This window comes from Zootoca vivipara, chromosome 7 (assembly GCF_963506605.1).
Source record: "Zootoca vivipara chromosome 7, rZooViv1.1, whole genome shotgun sequence".
Taxonomy (NCBI): Eukaryota; Metazoa; Chordata; class Lepidosauria; order Squamata; family Lacertidae; genus Zootoca; species Zootoca vivipara.
This window is the reverse complement of record NC_083282.1, coordinates 9771675-9785874: the sequence shown is the minus strand read 5'-3', so window position 1 is coordinate 9785874 and position 14200 is coordinate 9771675. Positions and strand designations below refer to the sequence as shown.

Below are 14200 nucleotides of genomic sequence, written 5' to 3'. Positions count from 1 at the left end.
CGAGTCGACAGCGGCCGCCCCAGCCCGCTTTTCCCACCACCACCACCGCCTCCTCCTCCTCTCCGCCTCAGCGAGCGACACAATATGGCGAGCCGCCGCCGCCGCCGCAAAGGACTCTGGGAAAAAAAAGAAAAAAGAGGGCAAGCGAGCGAATGACTTTCTTCGCAGGCTCGCGAAGGCGGGGGCGGGGCGGCTCCGGCGGGGCCCCGCCCACCAAGCCCCGCCTTCCTCCGTCCCCTCCGCGCGCCGAGGTAGCCTGAGTCGCGTAGCTTTGGGCGGGGGGGGGGGGGTAGGAAGGCTGCGCTGTCATTCGGCTAATTGGGCAACCACAGAGGGGTGCAGTGCTGAACTTTGACAACATGCATAGATATAAAATATAAAAATTCCTTCAGTAGCACCTTAAAGACCAACTAAGTTTTTATTTTGGTATGAGCTTTCGTGTGCATGCATAGATATATATATATATACACACACACACACACACATACATATAACACAATTTTATTTAATTTTTAATTTCTATACCACTTTATATTTTTAATAAAAATCTCAAAGCGGTTTACAGCATATTAAAGCAATGTTACTCCGACTTCAGGAGGAGCCTCTTTTGTAGGGCTGGGCGAGTCTGGGCCTCGCCCCCTAGGCCAGTGGAAAGGGCCTTGAGGTAGCGGCATGCCACGCCCCTGGTAACAGAAACACCTGCAAAACAATCTTAAACTCTGCTGTAGCCAAGGCCCAAGTCTAACACTTTCTCTTCTGCAACCACTTAAAAATGTCCTGTAAAATTGCTGCCTCTGAATACTGTATAGTCACCTTGAGTGCATTGCACTCAAGTATATATGATTTTCTATATAATTTTTATTGAATTTTCTGTTTTACAATTTAAAATGCTCATCTTTATATCCTTAAGATATCAATGACTTCTCTTTCCATGGTTCATTTTACATATCATAAATCCCTGCATATTTTACAAAAACTATAGCATTCAGTATTCCGTTATTACATCCATCAAAACTTGTTCACACTGTTGAATTTATCTTAATGCTGCCAGCGTTTTCAGCTGTGCACAATTATTTCCCATATATTCTCAATAAACGTTTCCCAATCTTCTTTAAACGTATGTTCTTCATGTTCTCTTATTCTATATGTTAAGTCTGCAAGCTGCGCATATTCTGCCAACTTAATCTGCCACTCTTCTTTGGTTGGGACCTCACTCATTTTCCATTTTGGGGTGATTATCCAAATGGTTTTGGACCAGCAAGTTGTTAAAAAATCTTGCATGCTTTTGAAGCTTCCTCCTGTGTTCAGCCAAAGCTGGACAATTCATTTGCATTTTCTAAGCTATTCCCCGCCCCCGCCCCTCATTTCTGGAAGTGGGCAAGTAGCCCATAACTGTGGGCATTAACCACTGTTAATGAATGTGCATGGAGTTGGTGCTACAGTTTTTGAAACTGATGTTAGATCTTTTTTACCTGTTTCACAGAGGGGGTAGCTACTGCCCCCTTGGGAAACAGAATGTGGAACAGGATTTTAGAACCTTTTTCCTGCTCAGTTATGGACTGGTTTGCAGTACTTTTTTTTATATAGAATCTTTTTTCCCCTCTGTAGGACCATTGTTGTGCCCTGTGCAGCTGGTGGGTTTGAGGGATTAGTGGATGCTGGGAGGTGAGGTGATTGCCTGTCAGCGATAGTTAGACAGTAAACCCAATTATGTTCTATGCAGCTGAATAGTAATGGCCAAGGGGAAAGTGCTAACCAAAGTGGCAGTGCTGAAATAGGTTCTCTGTACAGTTAAGAACTGGCGGACAGGTGCAAAAAGATACTTTCAACACTCTCTGATAGAGGAGCGAAGCAAGCAGGAGTGAATCCCTGGTTAGCAGAAACGGGTTCTCAAACCCCTGGCAACTAGTGGCATCGGCTGGCTTTGCAATCAGGGCACGCATGTAGGGTTGCCAGGCTCACTAGAGGACAGGACTTCTGTGCCTTTAATTGCCCTGTTCTCTTTTGAGTCTGGAAACCTTAAAGAGAAACCAGCAGACCCTTTGCTTGGAAATTAAACAAAGGGTCTGCTGGTTTCTCTTCAAGGTTTCCAGACTCAAAAGAGAGCAGGGCAATTAAAGGCACAGAAGTCCTGTCCTCTAGTGAGTCTGGCAACCCTACACACAAGCCTCAGTGAACGACTTTCTCCCCCTTCACAGACACACCTTGATGACATCACCTCCAATACAGGAGGTGGGGAGGTGAGCCCCTTTCCCAAACAGAACAAACTGACAATAACTTATAATAAGTCTAAACCTTAACACTATGTACAGAACACCACACCAGAAAGAAGAGAGATAGAAAGAAAAAGGAAATCCAGGCTCCTTCTGGCCTTGTTATCATAGTCAGCATGACCTTGAGGAGATAACAGTTAGTTTAAGCCAGCTGTACTCAGCTTCTATGAAGGAATAACCCAAACACCACAAACCTTCTGCTTGTTTCACACAGATAAGCTTCCAGAACCCTCTTGAATTAAGTAGAATAGGAAAGATCTCTACACATCAGAGCCAATACTTTCTGCACTAAATGCACCCTTCCCTCTTCTGAAAAAGGGTGGGCAACCATAGCTGATTCAGTCGCCAACCCAGACTGGAACAGGTCTAGAAGATAATCAGGTTCCTCCAATAATGTATGCAACTACACTATTAAAGTAAGGTACAGTATGTAGATCAAAAAGAAAAAGGAAGATAAAAGGGATTAGTTCAGACCAGGTTGAGAAGTCATAGGGAAGGGGAGGGTGGGAGGGGGTTGTCGAGGGGAAAAAATAAGACAACTGCAACATTGTCATGGCTGTAATTTGTTTTTATTGATTGTGATCGATTGTAATTGTTGTGATACAAAATAAAGTTTGTTTTTTTAATGTGTGCAACTACACTGCTACAACCCTCTCGAATACCTTGCAACTTGGATGTTTGCAACTTGGATGTTAAATAACATTGGGTCCAGGGTGCCGCTTCTGACAGCAAACTTTAATCAGCTATGAAGAACAAGGAAGATTGAGTGGTTACATGCTTACAATAACCTCATCTGTGTTGCCAGGCCACAAAAACCGAATATTAATATTAATTTATTATTTATACCCTGCCCATCTGGCTGGGTTTCCCAAGCCACTCTGGGCGGCTCCCAAACACAATTTAAAAAAACACGATAAAACAGCAAACATTAAAAGCTGCCCTAAACAGGGCTGCCTTCAGATGTCTTCTAATAGTCAGATAGTTGTTGACATCTGATGGGAAGGCGTTCCACAGGGCGAGCGCCACTACTGAGAAGGCCCTCTGCATGGTTCCCTGTAACCTCACTTCTCACAGGGAAGAAACCTCCAGGAGGCCCTTGGAGCTCGACCTCAGTGCCCAGCCTGAATGGTGGGGGTGGAGACGCTCCTTCAGGTATACTGGGCCGAGGCTGTTTAGGGCTTTAAAGGTCAGCACCAATGCTTTGAAGCTGAACCCACAAAACAAAGTTTGATTGAACATTGGAAACCTACCATAACTCAGAACTGCATCATCTGTAGCTACAAGCTCTCTACAGAGGTGAGCAACTTTATCCTCAAAGTGCCTAGCAAACCATTCACAGTGGGCCTGAGGTTTCCTGATCTCTGTCCACTGAAATAGGTGTGAGAAAGCCTATGGGCCATCCTCTTTGGGGCAACTTCTTGAGAATGTGATGGGAGCAGCAAAGCTGGCCCTCTTCACTGCTTTTACTGCCGTTCAGTAAGCATGATAATGTGCTCCAAAAGCATCCTCAGTTGGATTTGCTGCAAGAATTCTGCCTTCTGCATTCTAGCCATTCTCTGGCCTGTTTCATGGCATGCAGCTCCTTAGTTTGCTAGGGACCAGAGAGTGCTCGGCATTGTGGGAGAGCGACCTTGGGAGCGACCTTATGGATAGCCCTCTATATCTCACCATTCCCCTGTGAGACAAGGGCCTCAGCAATATCGCCAGCTCTACCTACCAAAAAATCCCCCAAAACTTTCAGGTAGCCATACGTCTCGGGTGGACCACCCTAAGGAGTGGTCTGGCCATGAAAATGGAGGTAATAGAACCCACCCTTATTTTGAGACCACCAATCTTACCAGAAGGGGTGTATCCCATATGCATTGGGCCAATGTTAAAAATAAAAAAAGGTAAAGGACCCCTGGATGGTTAAGTCCACTCAAAGGCAATTATGGGGTTGCGGTGGTCATCTCGCTTTCAGGCCGAGGGAGTTGGCGTTTGTCCACAGACAGCTTTCCAGGTCATGTGGCCAGCAGGGCTAAACCGCTTCTGTCGCAACAGGACATCGTGACAGAAACCAGAGCACATGGAAACGCCATTTACTTTCCCACCACAGCGGTACCTATTTATCTACTTGCACTGGCGTGCTTTCGAACTGCTAGGTTGGCAGGAGCTGGGACAGAGCAATGGGAGCTCATTCCGTCGCAGGGATCCAAACCGGCGACCTTCCGATCGGCAAGCCCAAGAGGTTCAGTGGGTTAGACCACAGTGCTGCCACCCGAGTCCCACCTAAGGACGTGCCTGAACAATGACCAATGACCTCTTGAGAGAACCCCATGGAGCTGGAGATCAGGAAGTCCTGAACAACAACCTTAGTGTGGACATTTGTTCCCCAGGACAGCAGTTATGGATTTCTCCAACTTAATGCCAGAGACTGCCTTTGCCAGCTCAGTCACTGAGGCTGCTATGCAGCGGGGCAGTGGCACACAAGCAGCCCCCCCCCATCCTTTTATCTTTGCCCACACACCAGGTGCTGATGGTTCTAGTTGACTAGAAGAGGAAACGTCAGGGGGCGTAGCCTGCATGACAGGTGCATCAGCCCTATCCTTTTATTCACCTAGACATCCCAGTTGCGTCCCATTGCAATTATAGTGCATATCTATACCTATGAAAACAAACCCTCTGTTGAGCTCACTTCAAATCCTCTCAAGACAGCTCTTGTCTGCCACCTTGTGGAGATTTTCCATGAGGATTGTGTGGCAGGAGAGACTGCAAGTTCTTCCAGATACAGTACTGTATGACAAGAGGGGGTGCAGCAAGTTGCAATCCTATGCCCGTCTACTCAGAAATAAATCCTAGTGAATTAAATGGAACTTGCTTCGTAATAAATTTATGTAGGATAGCAGATCCCCCATCCAGGATAAAGGGGACCAAACTTTCCCTCTCCATTGGGTAAATGTAATTGAAAATGCCATTTATAAATATTGGAAATAAATAAATGATAAAAAAATGGGAAGTTACAGGTAGGTAGCCGTGTTGGTCTGACGCAGTCAAAATAAAAATAAAAAATCCTTCCAAAAATTGGGAAATTAGTGAATACACATGCGTGAATCAACCGAGGAATTTCTTAGTTAGGTAATATGTAACATGAAAACATTACATTCTGCATGGCTGTAACACGCTATAATTGCAAGTTGTTATATTTAATAAAAACTGGGTGAATAATAGATGCAGGTGGCGTTGTGGGTTAAACCACAGAGCCTAGGACTTGCCGATCAGAAGGTCGGCGGTTTGAATCCCCGCGACGGGTTGAGCTCCCGTTGTTCGGTCCCAGCTCCTGCCAACCTAGCAGTTCGAACGTCAGAGTACAAGTAGATAAATAGGTACCGCTACAGCAGGAAGGTAAACAGTGTTTCCGTGTGCTGCTCTGGTTCGCCAGAAGTGGCTTTGTCATGCTGGCCACATGACCTGGAAGCTGTACGCCTTCTCCCTCGGCCAATAACGTGAGATGAGCGCCACAACCCCAGAGTCGGTCATGACTGGACCTAATGGTCAAGGGTCCCTTTACCTATATTTAATAAATTCTGAAATAAGAATTAAGCCATGTGTTAGCATTTCAAATTCACTGCGTTTTAAAGCAATACATTATATTGGGCTTGTTTTGTGTGTGTGTGTGTGTTTTTAGGAGTCCCATCACTTTAAGATTAATAAACCTACTTGTGTAAGCTCAGTTCTTTATCGGAACTAGTTTTGGCTGTTTGTTGTCTTCAGGCTTGGAGGAAGCGTATGATTAAGATAATAATCGCCCACAGTATTTACATAGCTTCACATTGGTAACAGTTGCTATCTAGGAAAAAACACACATAATGCCTGTTTAATACAGCATTTCTCAAACTGTGCTGAGCTTTGCTTCCCCTATGATTCTAAACTTTCCACTGTCTGAACATCCCATCCCATCTCCTTGGTACCAACCATTTGCACCCAGCAGAGCCTCTTTTAGTAGTGCTGCAAAGCCACAGAAACGGCCATATTTAAGAGATCAGGACCAAACGTATTTGCAAACCTAAGGATTCCCCCATGGCATGTGTATGCTGTCATAAGCTCATTTTCTCACAGTCGTCCATAGTTTGGATCCGACCTGGAAAACATTGCAAGCCCATGCTGTATGTTCACATGGCTATTGTGTTGTATATTTTATTGAAAATGAAGAATAAAAATGTAACAGAAGAGGTCCTGCTACTGCCACCTCCCAGCAGAGCTATTTACACACATCTGTGCACATGCAATTGGCTGCTTATGACAAAAGTCTGTGGGTTGAGGCACTAACATGGTTGGCATTGGCAAGCGGTGGTTCTGCAGAAGAACAGCATTCCAAGGCTTGGGAGCGAAAAGCTACCTACTTCCTAGGCAGAGCTCAGTAGAAAAACAACAACACTACTAATATCGGATAGCGCAGTTGGTTAGAGCATGGTGCTGATAATGGCAAGGTTGCAGGTTCGACCCCCATATAGGACAGCTGCATATTCCTGCATTGCTACGGGTTGGACTTTAATGATCCTCAGGGTCCCTTACAACTTTGCAATTCTGTGATTCTGTGCACACTCAAAACTGAGCTCCATTACCCTCTAGAATTGCCAGGTGGAAATTAGAATGGGGCTCCTGCACCTTTAACAGGTCATGTTTTGGCAAAGAAAACATATATTTTTATTTCTTGAATAAAAGGAATTCAGGGCAGCATACAATTTTGTCCCCACAATAACTGTGGTATGTAGGTTAGGCTGAGTGATAGAATGAAAGTTGTAAGCTACCTGTATAAGGTATTTATCCCTGTGGCTCAGTCTTGTTTATTCTGCCTGGTGGTAGCTCTCCAAAATCTCAGGACAGAGATCTTTTGTGGGAATGTTCAGGGAGGCAGGAGAGGATATATTGTTTATTAATATCCTTCCGAACTTGCCCTAGCAAGTTCCTTTACTTAGCAGAGTTTCACATTCCACCTTTCAACGCTGGTTGCAGACTTGTGTAAGCCTCTTACTATCAGGTTCCTGGTAAATTCCCTTATATCCCTCTTAAAAGAATAAACACGCCACGATCTTGTGTAAAGTACAGTGGTACCTCTGGTTAATAACTTAATTCGTTCCAGAGGTCTGTTCTTAACCTGAAACTGTTCTTAACCTGAAGCACCACTTTAGCCAATGGGGGGTCTCCTGCTGCTGCCGCACCACCGGAGCAAGATTTCTGTTCTCATCCTGAAGCAAAGTTCTTAACCTGAGGTACTATTTCTGGGTTAGCGGAGTTTGTAACCTGAAGCGTTTGTAACCCGAGGTACCACTGTATACAAAAGTAGTTTACTCACATTCAGTTCACAGATGGATCCCTGAAGGCAGACTTAGTTACAAAATATATACATGTGGAGCTATCCCATATGGGGATAATTGCAGTCTCCTCTGTTGGCTAAAAGCTGCTCCAACGATGGAGGAAGTCGAAAAGAGAGAGTGTGCTGCATGCCTTGTCCCTTATGTTACCTGGACAGATAAGGTCACACCCACCTCTAGTGACATGCAAATGAAGTATGTCACAGCCAGGAGGAAACAGGAAGTTTTCAACTGGCTGGACCAAACATTCCCCCGCATGTCCACTCTAGGAAAACAAGGAATGTTGTACTTGACTGCTACTTACGTATCACATCCCACATCTTTCACATCACCTGCTACTTGACCCTTTTAAACAGAGACGCATGCCCTCTGCCACTCAGCTGTGGGTCCTCCTTGCAGCACCCCAGATAGAGCACCTTGCCTGAAGCTTTGCTTCAAGGTCGAAGTATGATTTAAACTCACATATCTACTACACCATTCTGCCACTATATCTCCACAACCATACCTTTGACGTGACATCACTACAAAGGCTTTTGAAAGCTGGTTAGTATGTCCAGGTTGCACTCTATGGCCATGATCCAAAGAAGAAGGGGGGGGAAGTGGGGGGAAAATCAAAACATGTGCTTCATGCACGCCAGACTGTGCTGTCTCCATTGCTATGACAGAACCACTTATAAACCATTTTTCCAGCCATGCCCATGCTGGCCCACCAATATTTTATTGAAGTTGCCACCCCTGATCCGGATTTACCTGTTCTGGGGAAAATTGGGAAAGTTTTATGGGGGGGGGAACACCCCTTTGCGGTATCTGAACCAGTATCTGAACGACCCATTTCCCAGTAGGAGTGGGGAGCCCCCACTGCAGCAAAGACTTTTTATAACTCAGGCATCTGCGAAAGATGCACCAATTGCACGTTCCTATAACCCTTGTGAGCGAAACCCTCGGGAATCTCGTACTCCCAGCAGGGTCACCCAAGGCGGTAAGGTCAAAAGGGAGGAGCTAGACAAAGAATGATCCAAGAAGTCCTCAATGGCAGAACAGGAAGATAACAAGCGGGATGTTGCAACAGCTGTGAAGGTGGACAAAGGCTGCAGCAGATAAGACTCGATAAGATAAGATAATATACTTATGCCATCAAAATAGAGCCTTACTGCGAAAACTGTGCATTGGGTCAGTGTGCACTGATCTACACACATAAAAACAAATTCACGCACAGGTGTTATATTTTAGTGAGATCTAATTTATATATTTTAATTGCTGCTACGGTATATCTGTACTGTTTGTTATACCAAATTGCAAATTTAAATAAAAATAAAAAAAATTCCTTCCAGTAGCACCTTAGAGACCAACTAAGTTTGTCATTGGTATGAGCTTTCGTGTGCATGCACACTTCTTCAGATACCTACCTACCAACCTATGGTAATTTATGGACCTAATAGGTATCTAAAGCCATTTGCACATAGAATCATAGAGTTGGAAGAGACCACAAGGGCCATCCAGTCCAACCCCCTGCCAAGCAGGAAACACCATCAAAGCATTCTTGACATATGCCTGTCAAGCCTCTGCTTAAAGACCTCCAAAGAAGGAGACTCCACCACACTCCTTGGCAGCAAATTCCACTGACGAACAGCTCTTACAGTCTGCATAAGAAAATATGTATTTTATCAAAGTCATTGTTGAACTTATCTTATATTTTGAAAATGTACATCCAGGGTTCCCCCCCTTTATTTTTTTTGGGGGCCCCCAAGAGAGTGGGGCCTTAAACTATAGCTTGTTTAGCTTATACGTAAATCCGGCACCCACCCACCCCGCCCGCGCTGGATTAAGACCGTGTTCGTGGAAGACAATCTTACTCGGCTACGAGTGATCGCCAAAGATAGAAGAAGGAGGAGGAGGAGGAGAGAAGCAGCAGCAGCTTCGAGCGCTTCTCCCGCTGGCCGAGCGCGCCGCCTTGCCTGGCGACCCTCTTGCCCGGAGGCGCTGCGGGAAGGAGGCGCCTGCGAGGGCGGCGCCCTCGGGCGGGAGGAAGTTTAAGCGCTGGGGCTGCGGAGGTGGAGATCGAGAGGAGAAAAGCGCCTGGGCTGCAACCGCTGCCCGACAGAGCGAGCGCGGCGAGGAAGAGGTCGCCGAGATCGCCACCTCCTCCCGGGGTTGTTGTTGCGCTTGCCGCTCTCCTTCACTGCCTCCGCCGCCCCTTCGAGCACCGGCCAGCCATGGGCGGATCGGGATCCAGTTTGCTCGACGAGAGCAAGTGCACCTACATCCGAGGTAAGAGCCGAGAGCGCAGCCGGGACTGGCCGGGCTCGGGAAATGGGCAAAAAGGAACTTTGCAAGCGGGTTGGGTGGGTGGGTAGAATCCGGCCTTTGGGGAAAGAAGTGTGCTTGTGCGCGCGCTTGGGACGCGGGTGGTCGTGTGAAAGCCTTGCGCTAGGCAGCGAGGAACTTTTTAAAACTCGCGTTTGGAAAGGGGAGCCCCCACGGCGCTGCCACGCGCTCGGCTCGGCTGCCAGCTTCCCGAGAGCTTGGAAGACGTGCTAAAGCGGCATCCTGCCGAAAGGAGGAGCGTCGACTCTGGAGATGTCCCTGATGAACATCTCCAAGGATGAAGGAGAGGGTTGTGTGGTTGTTGCGTTGCATGCGTGCTATTTCGGGGCCGATTCCGGGCTCTTTTAGTGGTTTGGCACGGTCTCCAACGCGAGGTCTGCGCCTGAAAAAGATGACACGCACACGACCCGTCGCCCTGCACGTGGGAAGGAGACCTTGCGGAGAGGGGATCGGTCTCCAGGCAGTTTGTTTTGCTCGCCGCCTGAACATACGCGCATAGCTGCCAAGTTATCCCTTTTTTAAAGGGATTTCCCCTTATGCTGAATAGGCTTCCTCGCGAGAAAAGGGAAAACTTGGCAGCTATGCATACGCGTGCAGCGCGATCCTATGCGTTTTGCTCGAGCGAAGCAGGGCTTGCTGCCCCTGAGTCTGTGTTAACTTTAAATTGGGCGTGAGTCCCATTGAACTAAGCAGGACTTACTTCTGAGTAGACCCGGACCGTGGCCTAGGATTGCCCCCCTGTTGCGCCCTTAGTTCCGCACGGTCAATTCTGGGTCCAGCGGCCGGGGTGGCGGATCATGGCGCAAAGGAGCTAGAAACACGGTATATACAGTACAGTACATAGAAGAAAGTGGTGAGTGTAGGAATTGGACAAAGAGGTGTTACTTTGCTATTTACAGTCTGCAAATGGAAAAGGAATGGTAGATTTGTGGCAGCTGTGCAACGGTGGAATTCTGATACTTGGTGGAATATATAACACTTACCTGTTATAATCATCTCTAGGGAAGCAAAATAGGGATTCCATCCTATACAAGACAGAAGGGGGAATGCTTGCTGTAGGATAATGCCCGCTGCCTTCTTTTTCTTTTCTTCTTAGATGCAGATTTCTTTAATTGCATGACCATGCCACCAAAATATGCATCCCATTGAGGTTGCCCCTAAGCAGACGCTTGCAGGGTATTTCATCGCGCACCAAAACATCAATAAAATCATTTCATTCACAAGAAAGGAAACCAGACACCTACTAAGCTCAAAAAGCCAATTAACAGTGAGCTACTGTATGGGGTGTTAGGAGAGAGGAGGTACCTCTGGTGAGGACACATCGTGCTCCTACTTGGAATAGTTTGTCCACCTTTGGTCTTCATCCTGCACTCGGCCCTCACCTGTGCTCCGAAGTGCTGTCAGTGTGCAACAGCAGCCACACCCTGGGAACAGTTTTGATTGGTCGGCTAAATCAGGTGAGGGTAGCCAACAGGTTTCAAACCCTTGGTGAGTTAGGTTCTTCAACCTGCATGTGAAGACAGGCTCTGGTAGATTGTGTGGGCGAAACCAATCGTGGGTCCGGTGGTCAAGAAGGCAGTTTCTGCATTTGCTGTAAAGGGAAGTTGGGGACAGATGGGGCTCGTTGACCTCGAATGGTAGCGCACCAAGGAGAAGGAAAGCTCTGATCCGAAATCTTTGCAGCCTTGTGGGATATCTTTGGGAGAAGAAAATGCTAAGGAGTAAACCCTACACAAATCCAGAGTCGCTAAGACGAGGGTGGTACACTTCCTGGCAATTCCAGTAGCCAAGCTGGTGCCAAACATCTTGCTCCGCTTTCCTTTGGACTACAGGGAGGTCTTGTCTTCTGGGCAGCCCAGGACCTTCTTACAGACCACCCAGGCTTGTGCCCCAGGGTGGCTGCTTGGGTGCTGCTGCTAATATAATAATAATAATAATAATAATAATAATAATATAATTTTTTAATACCCTGACCATCCGGCTGGGTTTCCCCAGCCACTCTGGGCAGCTCCCAACAGAATTAAAAGCACAATAAAACATCAAACATTAAAAAGTTCCCTAAACAGTGTGATTTCACCCCCAGAGGTGCACTCCATTGTCTCTCGAGACAGTCGGATGCCAACAAAACTATTGCAAAAACCCTTCTGAATAGATATGCCTTAACTAGCTTTTTAAAAGACATAATCAGTGATTAAGGTGGGAGTTCCTCCCTGGGCAAGGGCATTTCACAAAGCAGTTGTTGCCACCAAGTGAAAGAAACCCCAGCTGCATTTTTGCCACCTGCCTAACTGTAAGATCTCTGAGCAGGTGGGGATGCATAGGAGAGGATACATCCCTTTCACTCCTTTCTGTAACAACATTGAGTACATAACCTAGTGCCTTACAACTCTGACAAACTTTGCTCATGACATCCCTTTGAGGTAGGCCAGGCTGAAGCAAAGCAGGTATGGATTTGGCCAGTCTTTGGATGAGAGCCCACGATGGCTCCATTTAAGAACAAACAGAATGATAATATATAATTATTTAAAGACATATAAAAATGAAGGAGGGTATGCAGACTGGCTGTAGGTTAATGTCTCTAGAAATGCCTAGTTAAACCCAAAATTTATCCAGAGAACTGCATCATCCTCTAATGCAGGGGTGTCAAACCCAAATTCATCGGGGGCCGCATCAGCAGTTTGGTCACCCTCAAAGGGCCGGTTGTATCTGTAGGACTATGTGTCCACTCTTTATTATCATAAATTATTGTCACTGCATTCAATTATTACTGTTTTTTGTAATAATGTAAGTAATAAATAGCTCTGAAAGCAGAAACATAGTCAGAATAATGGCAAGTAGATATTCAAATGTACAATTATTGTACAATTTATTGAAAAATGATTTTTGGTAACTGCACTGGGTGGTGGAGGCTCGCTAGGGTTTCATGCAGGACCTTTGCAGAGCTACTAGTACCTGGAGATGCTGGGGTCCTTCTGCATGCAGGACAGATGTTCTGCCAGTGAGCCACCACCCTTCACCAAAGGGACTGGCTGAGGTTGACTCACTGAAGCTGCTCTCCTGGTTCCAGGGTTTAAGGGCCAGAAGTATAAAGCAGCATCCTATGTTTCTGAGGAGAGGGAGAGGGAGGGGAGGGAGAGAGGGAGGGGAGGGAGAGAGGGAGGGAGGGAGGGAGGAAGGAAGGAAGGAAGGAAGGAAGGAAGAAAAGAGGGAGTGGGAGGGAGAGAGGAAGGAAGGAAAGAGGGGAGAGAAAGAAGAGTAGGAAATAAGGAAGGGAATAAAGAAGGAAAGAAAAAGAAAGAGGGAGAGAAGACGGAAAGGGAGAAAGAAGGAAGGAAGTAGAGGGAAAGAAAGAATAAGAATGAGGGAGAGGAAGAAAGATGGGAAGGACAGAAGGAAGAAAGGAAGGAAGTAAGGAAGGAAGAAAGAAAGAAAGAAAAGGGAGCAGGAGGGAGAGAGGAAGGAAAGAGGTGAGAGAAAGAAGAGTAGGAAAGAAGGAATAAAGAAGGAAAGAAAAAGAAAGAGGGAGATAAGACAGAGATAAAGAAGGAAGGAAGGAGAGGGAAAGAAAGAATAAGAACGAGAGAGAGGAAGAAAGAAAGGGAAGGGGGGGTCGCCGCCTTAATTCAGGGCCAGAAAAGAGCGCGAAGGGACCCGACCCCCCCCCGACCCCAGCTGTTTGTCGGCGCTTTGTCGGCGCGGCGCTTCAGCAGCAAGGTCCCGCTGCTGGGTCCCGCTGGCTGGGGCGCTCGGCGGGCCACATGACGAGGTCTGGCGGGCCGGATTTGGCCCCCGGGCCTTGTGTTTGACACCCATGCTCTAATAGGACATTGCAGGTTGATCACTCTGGTGTGCAAAAAGTGTTGCTTATAGCTTCCATTGAAAGCAGAGATGGACAAATGCAAAGGTAAGATAGAGATGTAGTTTAACATGCAGGGATGATATTCCTTCTGTCCAAATTCCTTTTCCTACCAAATTAGTAAAGGGATGAGGGCTCTCTCCTGTTTTGCTTTAGATCACAGCTTGTGCTACCCACTGCCATTACGGAAATAATGCAACTTGTATTCTGCACCAAAGGAAACTGTATTTTGACCCCAAAGGAGCCAAAACCAAAACACACTGACAATAAAGCTGATGGAGGGGTGGGGGTGGGAATAATAATTTAAATAGTTTATGGCTGAAAACAACAGTATAAATATTTCTTTAAATATATAACCAAAAGGGAGCGTGCTGTAGAAGCTTAGATCGGTCAAA

The 14200-nt window shown here is 46.6% G+C and overlaps 1 protein-coding gene across 1 annotated transcript in view; it reads left to right on the top strand.

Moving 5' to 3' along the window:
* Positions 1–9558: 9558 nt before the first annotated feature.
* Positions 9559–14200, top strand: part of NIBAN1 (niban apoptosis regulator 1) — an 89034-nt gene continuing 84392 nt past the window's right edge. Inside the window, exon 1 of the mRNA XM_035123412.2 lies at positions 9559–9892. Coding sequence (XP_034979303.2) covers positions 9838–9892 — 55 coding nt within the window. The 5' untranslated portion in view covers positions 9559–9837. The remainder of the gene's footprint in view (positions 9893–14200) is intronic.